This window comes from Bactrocera oleae, chromosome 6, assembly GCF_042242935.1.
Source record: "Bactrocera oleae isolate idBacOlea1 chromosome 6, idBacOlea1, whole genome shotgun sequence".
In the NCBI taxonomy this organism is placed as follows: Eukaryota; Metazoa; Arthropoda; class Insecta; order Diptera; family Tephritidae; genus Bactrocera; species Bactrocera oleae.
In genome coordinates this window covers 57,366,539-57,381,993 of record NC_091540.1, presented here as the reverse complement: position 1 = coordinate 57,381,993, position 15,455 = coordinate 57,366,539, and the positions used below count along the sequence as shown (strand labels likewise).

Below are 15,455 nucleotides of genomic sequence, written 5' to 3'. Positions count from 1 at the left end.
GTGTCTGCAACTTGGCCTTTGCCAGCGCATACATTGCTACCATCGCATTGCGGTTGCAAGCTGGCGAACGAGAGACGAGGAAAATCATAAAATATATCGACCGGATGTAGTGGTGCACAATAGTCAAGATATAATGCGCATTACATGGCCAGTTGTGTGGGTATGTAGTGCAGTGGTTGGTATTTATGCATATATATAAGTGTGAGTGTGCGTGAGCGTGTGCGTGTATGCGAGTGTATGACTTACAAGAGCAATTCGGTTTGCACTTGATAGCTCGAAATTGGCCAGTTTAGTTACGAAAGTTGCACATTTTGTGCAGAAACCGGAAATTACAAGCCAACAATCTGACATACATAACTGCAGGTGTGTTTGTTTGTATATATATACATGCTATGTATATGTATTAAGAGATAAAAGCAGCATGTAATGCTTACCTTAAAATTCTGTTAAATATGTTGACACGCTTTTACCGAAGGTATAAAGTTGCAGATTGCATTAAATATCGTGTAATGTATATGTGTGTGTGAGCTTGTGGCATCCATGAATGACTGTATTTGTATTATCTCGCATGACACACACACACACATACATATATGAACATGTATCTGCGCGCTGCAAAGGTCAACACTAAATGGGCGTTTTTAGCAAATGGCAGCAGCAGCGACAGCAGAAGCCTACATTTAGGCGCTGGAAAATTATGTTGATTAAAAGCATTTCCAGAATCATTGAAATTTATGCACACTGCCACATATTTGCTTACGTGCGTTTGGATATATATGTGTGTGTGGGTGCTTAATACACCGAATATGCGGCGATTAGTTACATGTGTCTGCATGCATACATATTTGAGTGAGTGTGTGTTGGCTGTTTGTTCACCGCTCACGTCTGTTCCCATTTTCTCATTACACAGTTAGATGTGTGTATGTATGTGTGCCATAATGCCCGCCAGCTACAGCGCGTACTATTCAACGATTGGTCTCTCCCAGCAACACTGCAATCGACATGGAAAATAAGGTCGCCGCAATGCTAACGAAACACAGCAACGGCTGCCACAAGGACATTGAACATATAGCAAATAAAATTGCGCAAAAAAATCATCGCAATAGTTAGTAAAAATGTTATAATGAAATCGTGGCACATGCGATTCGCATAAATTTGCTACGCCGTAAGCGTTTGCCAGCAAATGAGTTTGAAAATTTTCAATTAATTTTTTCCGCATTTTCCACATTTTTGGCGTTTTATATTGTTGTTGTTGTGCTCTATTAAAATCGTAAAACGTCAAAATTTATTATAAGCACGTGGATGGGAAATTTATTAGAGCGTCATTAATGCCGTTTTGGATGTGTGAGTGTGTTTGTGTGTGTGTAAGCGTGTATTAGATAATAAATACGCTCGAAATTAAGCGCAAATTTGGCAGTTGGCTGAGTAGCAAAGTGGCCCTTGGTGGTTTGTAGGTTCGCAATTTATTGTTAGCAACAGACGTGGCGTAATAAAAGAACATTGCGAAATAAAGTTTAAAATAGTTTTTTTGATTATACCTGAAACATATTTTACACCTTCTTGCTTTAATGCATTCAAAAATCTATTTTTTTTTTATAAAAAAATTTTAAACTGGTCCACACTACCAAAATACTTACAAAAACTGCCAATCTGCTTCTTTAAATTATTTTTTGTTATTAAATTTTCTTTATTATTAATTCCCCTTTTTAATTGACATTACCTTAGCAATATAAATAATTAAAAAAATTTGTGCAGCTAGCAACACTATAAACATTTTAAATGTAAATATCTCAAAATTCCGTTTTTTACTGGTGTACTCAATATTTTTTATGTAATGCGCGCCTTAAATTTGTTTTACTTAGAAGTATGTGGCAGCTCTATTAAAATTTACTAATATATTACATAATATAAAAACTGAAAACTCTATGTTATTGTAGTGTCATATAATTTTTTATTATTTTATTGCATTAATAGTCAATATTTATATTAACAAAACTACGGCAACCCTGCTAAGACAATATGTTTATATACATATAACGTTCAGTTTATTATTTTTTGATCCTAAAATAACTTTCATTCTAAAAATAAAATGTCTCCATGTATAACTTATAATTTTTTTAAACTGTGGCAACTCTGAACAAGATATAGGCTAGTATCAAAGGATTGCACACAAACTTTTTGCCGGTTTACCAAATTTTTTTTTTTGTCAAAAGTCAATGCTACAAAAGGTGGGAACTCTGCTTAAACATATGGTTTCACAAAAATCTTTTAAAAAATATATTATACTTCAATTATTTTCGAAAAACTTAGCACACTTAAATATTTAAAAATTCGAGTTGGGCTTTATCTTTATGTCCTTCCATGTCACTACAATCATAACCAACCTTAAAACCAATATTGACTGAAGGCTTTATAAAGCTGGCATTTTGCATATATTCTCCAGATTTTATTAATCTCGAAAATATTTATCAAAAGTTGAATGGTTAGCTGGTCAACGCCTACTTAGCTTCTTTCATTCGAAAGATACAACCTTATTATTAAGGATTCAAGCTCTTCCTTAAGGCACTACGATATTCTACGAAACTAAAATTCAACATTTATTATGGCAATAAAACTACTCGACAGCTATGAAAAAGAAGATCTGGATTTCTTTTCTAATCAAAAATTAATAGAAACGATCGAGGTCTACTCAAATTACAGCTCTTTCATTGCTGGGATCGAATAAAAATGCGTACAGTATGGAATAGTTAGATGTAGCCCGAAAGCTTGACATCGATTCGACAAAGCACTCAGTGAAGCCCGTTAAGTCTTCGAAAACTTCTCACGATATTATCAAAAAAAGTTAAAAAGTGCTCGAATGTCGTCGTGTTGGCAACAGCGAGATAGCAAAGGATCTCAACATCCCTTATGGATCGACTCAACACATTTTGGTTAATGTTTCGGGTATTAAGGGGGTATTCTGGTGTAGAATTTGAAAAAAAATCGATTTGTTTTTCATATTTTCAAAGTTTAACTATTTAAGAATATGTATACGAGAGGATTTTTGAAAATTTAAATTATTTTCGGAGACTTTACTGCGATTTCACAAGTTTTACTGGACCGACTAGACCTATCCCTAGCCTGGCTGTACTAGCTTTATACCCAAATATCAATGTTTACTATTTTTTAAATATACGAGAAGCTAACGACCTGCGTCTTTTGCAAAAAGACGTTGAGTAAATATCCCAAAGTAGCTGAAGACTTTTCTTATTAAACGTATCATTACTGGTGGATAGACGTGGGTATATGCATATGTCGTCGAAATTGTCCAACAACCAAGAAAATTACGCTCCAAAAATGAGTTGAAACTGATGAAACTAAAAATCTGAATATCTCTGAAAAATTAGAAGTTAGAAGTACTCTATTTGAATTACTTCATTGGAAACCACAACTTCTACAGTAATAATAGACTTTTCGAATTTTTCTAGATTCTTCATTATCTTTACCATTCTTCCAATACCTTATATTAATTATTGAATATCGTTTATTTACAGGGAAGCTCTTCCACAGTACCGCCACCGCGTACAGCCTTCCCTGGTGCACCACCACCAACTTCAGCAGTCGCATTAAAGGGGGCCCCCAGGCCAGCTATGACTAGTCCAGCAGCAGCAGGCGGCTTAGCAGGTGCTCCGTATCGCGGTGCCAGTTGGACACCACAGGGTTACGCTCCAGCTGCCGCTGCAGCGGCTGCTGCCGTCGCTCAACAAGCCTATAGATATACAGCTCCATTGCCGCAACCAGCTTACGCGGCCTATACACCGCATACAGCAACAACACCAGCAACAACTACGGTAAGTGAATTTCTTTTTATAAATTTGTTCAAAATATTTTTAAAGGTACAGGATGTTATGGAGGAAAAACTCTCTGAAATATTTACTACATAATAAAACTTTGTATATTTGCATTGTATATTAAGTTAGTTATTAACACCCAGAAGGAGACTTCGGAGCCCCTATAAATATATATGTATATATAAAATATGACGAGCTGAGTCGATTTAGCCATGTCCGTCTGTTCGTTTGTCTGTGTGTTTGTCCGTCTGTATATACGCGAATTAGTCCCTCAGTTTTTAAGCTATTGATCTGATATTTTGCATCTGTCCTTTTCTCACCAAGAAGCTGCTCATTTGTCGGAACGGCCGATATCAGACCACTATAGCATATAGCTGTCATACTAACTGAACAATCGAAATCAAGTGCTTGTATGGAAAACTTTTTTAGTTAACGAGATATCTTCGCGAAATTTGGAATGGATCATTACCTAAAGCAATCATGAAATCTCCGAAGAAATGGTTTAGATCGGATCACTCTAGTATATAGCTGCCATACAAACTGAACAATCGAAATCAAGTTCTTGTAAGGAATCTTTTGTATTTGTGAAGGGTATTATAGCTTCGCTGCAATCGAAGTTAACGTTTTTCTTGTTTTTATTAACAACAATTAAATTTACTACAACAACAAACATATATATTTCATATTTGATCCTTTTTTCTCTGCGCTAAAAGAGCTGCTCTGGGTTAAACGGTGCTTGAAAATTCATAAGCGGTCTTATTAAAATTTACTCCACCGAATTATTGCTACAAAAGGCAACTATTTTAATTCACACACACATACATACATACATACACATCTACATATTAAAAGTTGAATTGAATACTTTCTTTCGTTCGTTGCATTCAGCTCACATAGATATTAATTCTCAGTCGGTTTTCTGTACGCGAGTACATACATACGAGTATGTATGCCTCTACATATATATTTATTATATGTGTGGGTTGCCATTGTGGTTCGCTGCAATTTCGCATAAATATTAAAAATCATTTGACCGAAAAAATCCATATGCTAACAAACCACCAACAAATTTATAGCAATAACTCTATGCATACACAAGTACATATATACATAAATACATATGTTCATATGTATGTATATATTACCCATATAAATGAACAATATTCAGTTTGAAAAAGTTATAGTATTGCGCTATTTGTTGCCATTCTGACGTTGCCAGCTGACGGCGACCGAAAAACAAGCCACGACTGAATATACAATATATTAAAAAAGTTTTGCCCAACACCTACACAGACATAGCGAAAGCAATTTCTCAAGCTCAGCGCCAGCAGTGGCGTAATTGTGGGCGGCGGCATTTAAGGAAAAATATTTGTAAATTTATTTACTACTTTGCCGAACAATGTCTAGTGACTCGCAAGGCGGACCGGAGCCGGGGTAACTTTATTGGATATACTTATGTTTTTGGAGAGAGAGTCGGTACGAGCACAATTTCAAAGATTTTGTGGATCTACTACCCTGTATTTCTATATAGTAGTGGGCCTTGAGGTTCACATATAAATATCCTGTAAAATAACATAAGAAACCAAGTATAATATAAAATATGGTTGCATATAGATATATTATGTTCCAAAGGACTGGATTATAGCTAAATCTTAAAAAAATCATAGGAATTGCACAGTGGAGGAAATCACTAACGCTCGATGGTCAATTAATGTCGCTTCACCTTATTTTTATTAATAACACTCTCACTCAAACAATAACTGCTTTTTCGGATCCAATGCTAACCAATGAAACTAGTGAGAATTTATCGGTATTTTATAAAAATTTGAACCAAACCAAAAAAAACTATGAACAAAGATTTTGTCTTAAATTTTGTGTTTCGAACCAAATTTCGAGGGCAGAATGTTAAAAAAGGCTTATGGTAAATCGATTCTATCGAAAACCCAAGTCTACGAGTGGTACAAACCTTTAAAGCTGTTCAAGAAACCGTCGAAGACATGCCTCCTTCCGGTCATCCTTCGACGTCTACCACTGACGATCAAACGACATCAAAAAAGTGAAAGAAATCGTGCTCGAAATTCGTCATTCGAATGTTAGAGAGATAGCATCTAAACTACACATCGGCCGTGAAGCTGCTAGTTTGATTTTGACCGATAATTTGGACAATGCTCGGCTTGTTCCAAAAGAGTTGGATGCAAAAAGACCATCGTTTAAGACCAAAAACTCGTTCAATACCATCGATCAACCACCGTATTCACTGCAACTTTTTTTTTTTTTGTTTCCAAAACTCAAGTTACCACTTCGTGGAACCCGTTTCGACTCGATTGAGGCCGTAAAAAGAAATTCGTTCGAGTAGTAAGATATAAAAGCAGATAAATGATAGAAATAGAGGCATAGTTTGAGGTACAGACAGAGATAAAAGCAGAGATAAAGATAGGATATGACACAGACATAGACATGGAGATAGATTTCGAGATTGAGATGGATAAAATGATATAGAAGAATAAAGAGATAGTGATAGAGAAAGAGATGAAGATTGAAACGAGTATGAGACGGAGATGGAGATAGAGGCTAGTATATCCAGAGATATAAAGATATGAATAAAGATAGATGAAGACATAAATATCTAGAAGTATAGAAAGAGATAGAGATATTTAAGATATTGAGATTGGTAGGGGATATAGATATAAATATATAAATAGATATAGATAGATATACCTATAAGTAGATTAGAAGAAAAAGGTTCTGTTTTCAATACACATTAATTGTATTGCTTTTTATATATATAATACTAAAAATCCAAAAATTATGCTTTCGAATTTTTACTCCAAATTTAGGAAAACATTTTTTGTAATTTAAAAACTAAATAATTGAAAATTTTGATTCTTCGTTTGATTAAACAGTTTTTCTTACAGGCAATTTGAATTGAGTTAAAGACAAAAATAATAATTTGTCATACCTAAAAAAAATGTCCACATATTAGCTTAAATTAAAATGTAATTAGATGCATAAATCACAAGCAAAAAGTAAAAAAAAAATCGTATTACGTACCAAATTTAATTCAGCTCTTCGACTGAATTTAAATATGCGAATAATCTTTAGGCACTTTAAAACAAGGTCACAGCTGAAATTAGGGCAGCTTAACATTAATTGAGCATCTGGCCTCTGCTTCCTGCTGACGAATGTATTTCCCCGTAATTTCTTCAGCTTGGTAAACCATAAGCGCAAACATACATACGCACACAGGCTTATGTGTTTTAGTGTGTGTGTATATGTCTGCGCTTGTGTGTTTAATTTCACGCAAAAATTAAATAAAGTATCCATGCCGCACGCATAAGTACAACAAATGAATACAAATTAGGAATAATTAATCTCGAGCCTCGGCAAACTGCTTCGTCGGCGGAAATCTAAGAAACGAGAACTGTTTGAAGAGGGTGGCAAAGTGATGAAGTTAATTTGTGTTAAGAGCGCCAGACACCCCCATTAAATGTGCTTAACCTCAAAGTATGGGCAAAACGGACACGATCGGCCGAGAATCGACGGCAGTTGTAGCCACTGAAGTGTCTTGCCTTTCTTACTATGTGGTCGGTCTATCATTTGCGGTGTTGTTTGTGTGAGAAGTTAATGCATACACTTGAGGCTAATCATAGACTATGGTGGGGGAGTGCCTACGGCATTCGAAGATATGCGAGTTTGCGTAATTGACAGGGGTGCCATGTATAAGCGTTGAACTTAATGTCAACGAATTGTGTGGCATGTCTTTCTATAGTCCACCTTTGTTGTCCTATCCTTTGGAATAATCATTTGGAATACTTCTATAAATAAGTATTTGTTTCATTTTCGAAGCTCAAGTTTCGAATCGGATCTATCCCGATACCTTCCTGAGATAACAGACTGACGTTTTAAAGAGATCGAAAGTCGATCTATATATCAAAATTTGAGGGACTAGTCCGCGTATCTACAGACGATATACACTATACAGGGTATAAAAACGTTAACTTCGGCCGCACCGAAGCTATAATACCCTTCATAGGCGCATTACTTGAAGCATAATAAGTTGTAAAAAAATCTTTATTTTGATTTTGATAAATTTATTTGTAATATAGTGGTTCGATATCGGCGATTTTGACAAATTTCTTTCTTCTTCTTATTTTTTCAGAATAGGATTTCTATGTGATTTTCCATGCGGAAATTTATCGGTCTGGTTACATAAATGAAAATTCTATTATCTTAAAATATATGTGGACCATTGTTTTAATAAGTATTGTCTAAATATTGGTCCAAGGGGGCACTACTCTTACCTACCTACCAAATAGCCTGAAAAGCTTTTGGTCTAACAATGAAAGAACGTTTTTTAAAGTGAAATTTGAAAATATGACTTTCTTTTTGACATGGATGATCCATCTAAGATAAAGCGTTTATTGTAATAGTCCTCCAAAATTTCGATACCGATTCGTTAGAGTGAAGATTCGCCTTAAAATGGTTGTTGGTTATTGATGCTCTAAAGATATGCTCTAATATTTTTTTAAACGCCAACTCCTTCGATAAAATACTCTTGTGATATTTTCATGCTCTCACACTAATTGCGAAACTCTTTGTGCTAAGCTTTTATTACTTTTGCGATGCACTGTATGAAAAAGTTTGTATAAATCGTTTGATAACACCGTTGGCTATAGTAGTTCAATAGCTCCACTTTTTTTGTAGCAAACAGCGTCATTTAATATGCCTTATATAAACTAAAAAATAACAACAAAGCTGCTTACAAATTAAACAAATTGTCCGTGGCACCAAAAACGCTTACGAAAATATTTACTTTTTTATCGCCGCTAAACAGGCAGGAGCATCTAGCAAGATTGACAAAATGACCACTAAAATGTGTTCAGCACACAATGACAAACGAACAAACCCTATTCGCTGACAATTTACTCCGCAACACTGCAACATTTTGATAAGTGACTACCACTCAGCGGATACAATAAAATCGCATTTCGCCAAGTGATGAGCAGTAACCACAAAAGCTTTGACTACGTCATCGCAACCACCTCGACAATGTGTGGCAAATGGGTATTTTTATTTGTTACTATTTGTACGACAATAAAATCAAGAGGAAAGAAATGGCAGGCAACAACAATACAGCTCAATAGAATAGCCACAGGCGGTGAGGAAAAGTAATTCCAGCAGGCAGCCAGTCAGTCTGGGCGCAGCTACTCCTTGAGTTCACACAAAATAGAAACGAATAGGAAAACTACATGAACATATTAGTAAACGCACACATATAAAAACACACAATCTTAAAGAAAGTATTCAATAAAGCGTATTGCCGGAATCATATCATATATATAAATATATATTATATATATACATATATGTATATAAACTATTTAGCTTTGATTACCACTTAGTTGAATGCAACCAAACTGACGGCAGCATCTCTGGTCTATAACTGTATTCACAGTATATTTTTGCTACTATAACGGTATAATGGTATTACTGTTATCAGCCTAGCGCCGCCATTGCCGCACGAGTTCACACATTTATAAGCCGATACATACATACATATACCACATATTTACAGTTTAGTCACTGTTGAACTGCCGCCATTGTTGTTTAGCTAATTTTGTACCTTTCCTCCTTAACTCGAGTTTTAGTTATAAATTATTTAAGATATGAGCGCTTGGTTGGGCACCAAGTGTGCCGAAATGGTTAAAGTAAATTAGCAAATAAATAACTGAGAACCTCAACACACAGAGCAGTGGGGAACTCTTAATTTTGATGCTTATAGGTGTTGTGTATGTAAAGATGCTTTTATTTATATTTTGGATCTGAAATAAATATAAACTATATTTATAAGTCAGTAAACATGTGTATGTAAGGGTGACCTAATAAAATTTAAAATCACGTTTAGTTTAATAAGCAAAGCAGTATATTATCTTTTTGCTTCCAGGCAGCTCAGAAACGGTATTGACTGATTTTTTCGACAAACTAGAAGTTAGTTATTTGAGAGTGGAAAAGTGGAAAAAAAGTTGCTTGGTAAACAAATAATCTATTTGGTGAACTTACAGAATTCTAGTTTTTTTCTGTCAAAAATTTCAGCAATGCTGTCAAATACTTTCAACAGGCCCATAAATACTTATATAAAAGCGGCGTTGTTATCTACATTTTCAAGTAGCCTTTTGCAAATAAAAATCTTGTTATAGTACTCAAAGCAACCCATATTTACTAATATAGAGATTCATCATTCATTATCATCATTATACTTTTACTCTTCTGTTCGTTATACTTGTAGTTAATCAACCCACAAATGTAATCGAGTTGTCTTCGATTCGCTTTTTCTCTGCTCGCTATCTTTAAGCGTTACCTTGTTATAGAAAAATGTACACGTAAAAGCAACTAGAACATTAGCGAGATGATCATATTAAAGTGAAAAAACCCGACGAAGCCACGAAGTTGTGTTTTGAGCATTGTAGACCAGTTTAGTGGAAAGAAAAATTATACTCAAAATAAAATTTAAATGTTTAAAGAAAACGTAAGATCAGTGCCCTTCGATACCAAGAAGTTGCTAAAATCATATTTCGCGAGGAAAAACGCATTTTTGTAGCAAAGAAAGCATCGCAGAACAACTACTGATGCGTCAGAATTTAGTGCTGCCGGTCTGTTCGAAATCAAGTAAAGTTTTTTTGATTCTTTACACTCTGGCGCTTGACGAATCGTAGACAGCTTCTACCACTTTACTAATCATCAACAAATTGGAGTTCTTGAATCCCGCTTTCCCAGTGGTAGCCAAGTGTATTTTAAGCGTAATTATTTTTCGGTCGATCCTGGACCTTTAAAGTACAAAAAATACAGATCTCTGAAGTTCGAACCAAATCTGGAAATAACGGCTAAGTTAATATTAGCTAGAATTGGCAAGTGAATGTTGTAAAGATCTAAAGCGAAAATTGTATGCTATCACGTCGAGATGAGTTGAGATTCGAAACAATTTATAAAGTTTTGAATTGTTAGATCTAAAAAACTTACTAGACCAGACAAAAGCATTTAAAAAATAACATGAAGACAAATAGTGCTGACCAAAGATAATCAAGTATGTATATTTTTACTTGCTGGAGAGTTTGTTTTTGGATTTCATTTTCTTGTATGGGAAAACCAACTAATTTAATTACCCGTCTAGGCTTGCTTCGGAACTTTATAGTAAGGCGACTAACGTTCACTTTCGGATACCAGTATGCATCACGAATTTTCAATAAATTGCCGGTTTTGACTTTGATTTATTTCGTTTAAATTGCAATAAATTGTTATTTTTTAAAATATCAATCTGAAATTTTGAACACGTCCTGATCTCTCCAAGAAGCTGGTTATTGTTAGAACCGCTATTGCTGCTACTGTAGCATATAGCTACCATACAAACTCAACGTTGAAAATTAAGTGCTTGTATGGCTACATTATATTATAGTTTCCGTGCAACCGACGTTTGTTATAATTTATTTATTTTATTAGTAAATAAAAAAGAATAAACCTTGTTTCAATTTAAGCTTATTTTTTGGAACCCCTCTCTGTATAAAATTTAATAATTGATTGTCCTCAAATAATCATATGGAAAGAAAACAAAGAATATGAATATTCTCAACTACCGTTATGTTATTTGTTATTTACTTTTCTTATTTTTCTCAATAACTTTTGTGGCAAACTTCATATTTACTTAAAATGTTTTTGGCATTTATTAAATTGCTTGTGATTTATAAATGTCGATGAACTCAGCGGTATATTATATAATATAAATAAAACACACCTGTACGCAAACATATGTATATACATTTATGAGATATTTGCTATTTACACACACACTTGCGTAAGTCGATAAATGTTTGACGCTTCGCAACAATTTTCTTTATCGCATTACGTCATGTTGATACACACATACGTATATATACTTATATATATATAAATATATATGTATAAATGTATACATATTTATGTATATATTGTATTTGCTTAAAGTGCATCCTATCTTTCATAAACGCCTTATATTTTTTATTTTGCTTGTCATTTATTTACTTCATTTCCAATCTTGTCTAAATGTCCTCAAGTCACATTGAAATACCCAAAGGAGCGATTTAAAATATCTACTGATGCTTGACATTAAAATCTAAAGCACACGCCGTTCACTACGAAATTTTATTTTGGGTAGGTGGATTGGCGAGGGCAACGTCTGTCGCATACTCATGCATACAGACATATACATACATATATATGTATATAAATATATGTATATAAATATATGTATATATACACAAATATGTTTGATTTGCATGCAAGTGTGACCTGTATTAGGGTGGCATCGTTTGTTACAAGAAGAAAAAATTATCAAGCTAGAAAACCCGTTAACTTCGATTGCACCGAAGCTATAATGCCCATCACAAATACAAAAGGTTCCTTAGATAAACTTGATTGCGATTGTTCAGTTTGTATGGCACCTATATATTATAGTAATCAGATATCGGCTATTCAGACAAACAAGCAGCTTCTTGGTGAGAAAAAGTTAGGTGCTGAATTTCAGACTGATATCTCAAAATCTCAGGGACTACTTTTCTTTCTAAGAACGTAGAGCAAACTTTCCTTTCGTAGAACCTCATGTTATTAATTTTGGGACCTGGGTACAGTGTCGTGTTTAGTTAGCCTAGTTTTGTAGCTAATAAGTTTAGCCTTATTAGAAAAACCTCAGAGAATGAAAGAATATTCTAATGCCCTTGTACTACCAAGACTAAACCAAATACACGAATCCAACGAAATAGGTCGTTGAAAAAAAAATTTGTTGCTTGCCGAAGTTTATTACACCTTATAATAGTGACTAATTTGTGTGGCTTGTTAATCTAGTAATAAGATATGTTTTTCCGACATCTGTGCTCTATATTTTCTAGCTTAATTAATTGCTTTGATTTTCTATGATTTTCGTTTTTCCGCATGATTTTGGAGATCATAAAAATCAAAACTAGCATGATTGGTTTCCCAATACCTAAATACCAAATTTCAAGCAAATGGTAAAAATCGCTCGTTTTGGAAAATTGTTCCAAAAATTTAACCATAGTATAAATCTGTGGGACACGCAGAAATCACCGCTCGGATTTCCTTGGACACTTTTTATCAATTTTTAGAGCAATGTGCTTGTCCGTATCCAGCCGCTTAACCCTTTGTTCGACATACTCTTATTAAGCCGATAATAGACTATTCTCTGACTTTTATCTGTAGGTTCTTCTTTGAGTTTCTTCTAGAAAGCCAAAAATACGGCACTAAAAGTTGTTTCATTTCAATATTAGCTAAGCTTATAACGGTTCAAATTTTTGAAGCTTTCTGACTTAATTTTTTGCCAGAAAGGTCTCGAGTAAAAGTTAGAAAGCAACAAAAGATATATTTAATTATATGATCCATTACCATATTCTTCCAAAAATAAATGAATATTTTTAAATTTCCTGCAAAATGAACTATCCTAGTGAACACGATAAAATTTAAATAGACACTTTGTTATTTGTAGACATTATGTTAGTATAGTTAGTCTATATATATACTCGTATGTACATATATATACTTGTATTTAATATTGATATTCAAAATATATCTGAACAAGACACACACGACTACGATTTCTACACAAGCACATGCATACAAACAACACATCGCTGAATGTTCGACGATCGATAATGACCTGACAAAATTTGCACCTGACATTCTGAGATACTTAAAGGCTCATAACTTTTCTAAGGATAATATTTTTATTTTCATGCCAGCAGTGAATTCTCCACAGCTACATTTAAGGGATATGACACTAAGTGTATGGAGTACACTAGAGCTTTTGGAGGCGGTTGGGGGTTGGTATAAGCATCATGTCTTAGGCATACAAAATAGCGATTCCTTAAATAAGTTTAAGTGCTTGGTAACATTAAGTTAAATAAATACGCGTTCATACACACAAACAAAGCGGAATTTGCGTGTTGAATTATATGGAGATGTTTATTTTGTATATTTTCGGGGGTAAACATTTTTTTCCTTTACCATAAAGGGGATGATAGAGGGTGGTTTACCTTCCAACATGGAATATTTTCGTATTAAGTAGGCAATAAATGTAACAAAAAAAAAAAGACATTAAACGCATGAAAACACAAGGGAATCTTAAAGCTGTGTTGTTGGTGTTGCAATGCTAAAAAAATTACCGTAATACGGGAACATAAATAAACAGGCATAAAGGTATGCTCATTTATAGGAGAGAGCTAACTTAGACGATTGCTCGCCATAAAAATAAAATAACAGTGAGTTGAAAATTGGGGTATTTTAAGAAACAGACAGTAAAAACTGAAAAAGACAGATGATTTTTTATTTAATTCTTTTTTAGATCGCATTCAATACAAGTAAGTTTATTTCTGTTGTATTCTTTGTAGAAATATTTCATTATAAAGAATGAGTGCTTGATTTATGGCCCTGTAATTGATATATTAGTACTTTCGGCAGTGCATAAATATTAAAAGCTGATTGAAAACCCCCCCATTTGGTATAATAACCATCGATTCGCCACTTCCCTGCTCGTTATCTTTAGGCGTTGCTCTCTTACTTAATGGTTTAGATGTAAAAGCAACAATAAAGTTGTCGAGTTGAATTCGATACAAGAGAAAATCCAAATACCTCATTAAGATGATATAACTAATCTGTTTTTTCAACACTTACAAGTTTTCATGCAAAGATTTAGACCAGTTTTACTATTGTTAAAGGTCCACTGAAAAATTACCGTTCAAAATGAAAACGTTTTAAAAAATAAGACTTGAAATAAAATATAATGTACATAGTGTATAGAAAATCATCACTATGTGCCAGAGAACGTGTTGGCGAAAGATTGCACCAAAAATACTTCTAGACAGTTTGTAAGGGTTGTTCGATTCATTGCTTTCTAACGCTTAGCGATTTGAAAGTATGTAATATGTGATATTATAAAATTTGAACATTAACCTAGAAAAATAACTGTCTCACGAGACATTATTCTTTATAATTTTACCATTAGACATCCCTTCATACAATTCACTTTAATAAGTAAAGTTTGTCTGGAAATAGAGGTATTACTGTTTTTCGGGGAATATTCTGGTTTAGAAGCCCGAATTTAAGGCTTTTTTTCGGATCTGATAAAATAAAAACCAAGAAATATTTTTACCATACATTTTTTTTATATTTTTAACTTATATTTAAAGAGTACAAATCAATTATAATATAAAAAAATCTTAAAAAATACTCCAGACCGGCAAAGTGGGGACTGATGAAAACCAGTAACCCAAACTGGAAATTGTTGAGTGATCCTTAAAGAGGAAGAATGTAGTTATAGCTCTACGGGAGGATTTTGGTTTGAAAAAAAAAGTTTGAAATATAAAAAACAAAAAATTATCCAAAAATCTTCTCGTACTGTGTTAGTATAATCTATAAAGAATCTCTGTATAAACTTCTAAGTAAATCGATTGAGTAGAACTAGGAATATCATGCATATCGTTTTTAAAAAGTAGTGAAGAGAAAAACAATCCTAAAGCTCGCGCCGAGCTGCCAGTCGACTTTGTCGGCGGATCACAAAATGAGCTGTAACTCTGAAAATAATTAAAA

General features: G+C 33.8%; 1 protein-coding gene across 7 annotated transcripts in view; it reads left to right on the top strand.

The window, feature by feature from the left end:
• The window catches only part of shep (alan shepard), a 509,138-nt gene that overhangs the window by 308,267 nt on the left and 185,416 nt on the right, over nucleotides 1-15,455 (top strand). For all 7 annotated transcript variants that reach the window (XM_014231725.3, XM_036359963.2, XM_036359980.2 and 4 more), the window contains one exon: nucleotides 3,534-3,830. In XM_014231725.3, coding sequence (XP_014087200.1) covers nucleotides 3,534-3,830 — 297 coding nt within the window. The remainder of the gene's footprint in view (nucleotides 1-3,533; nucleotides 3,831-15,455) is intronic.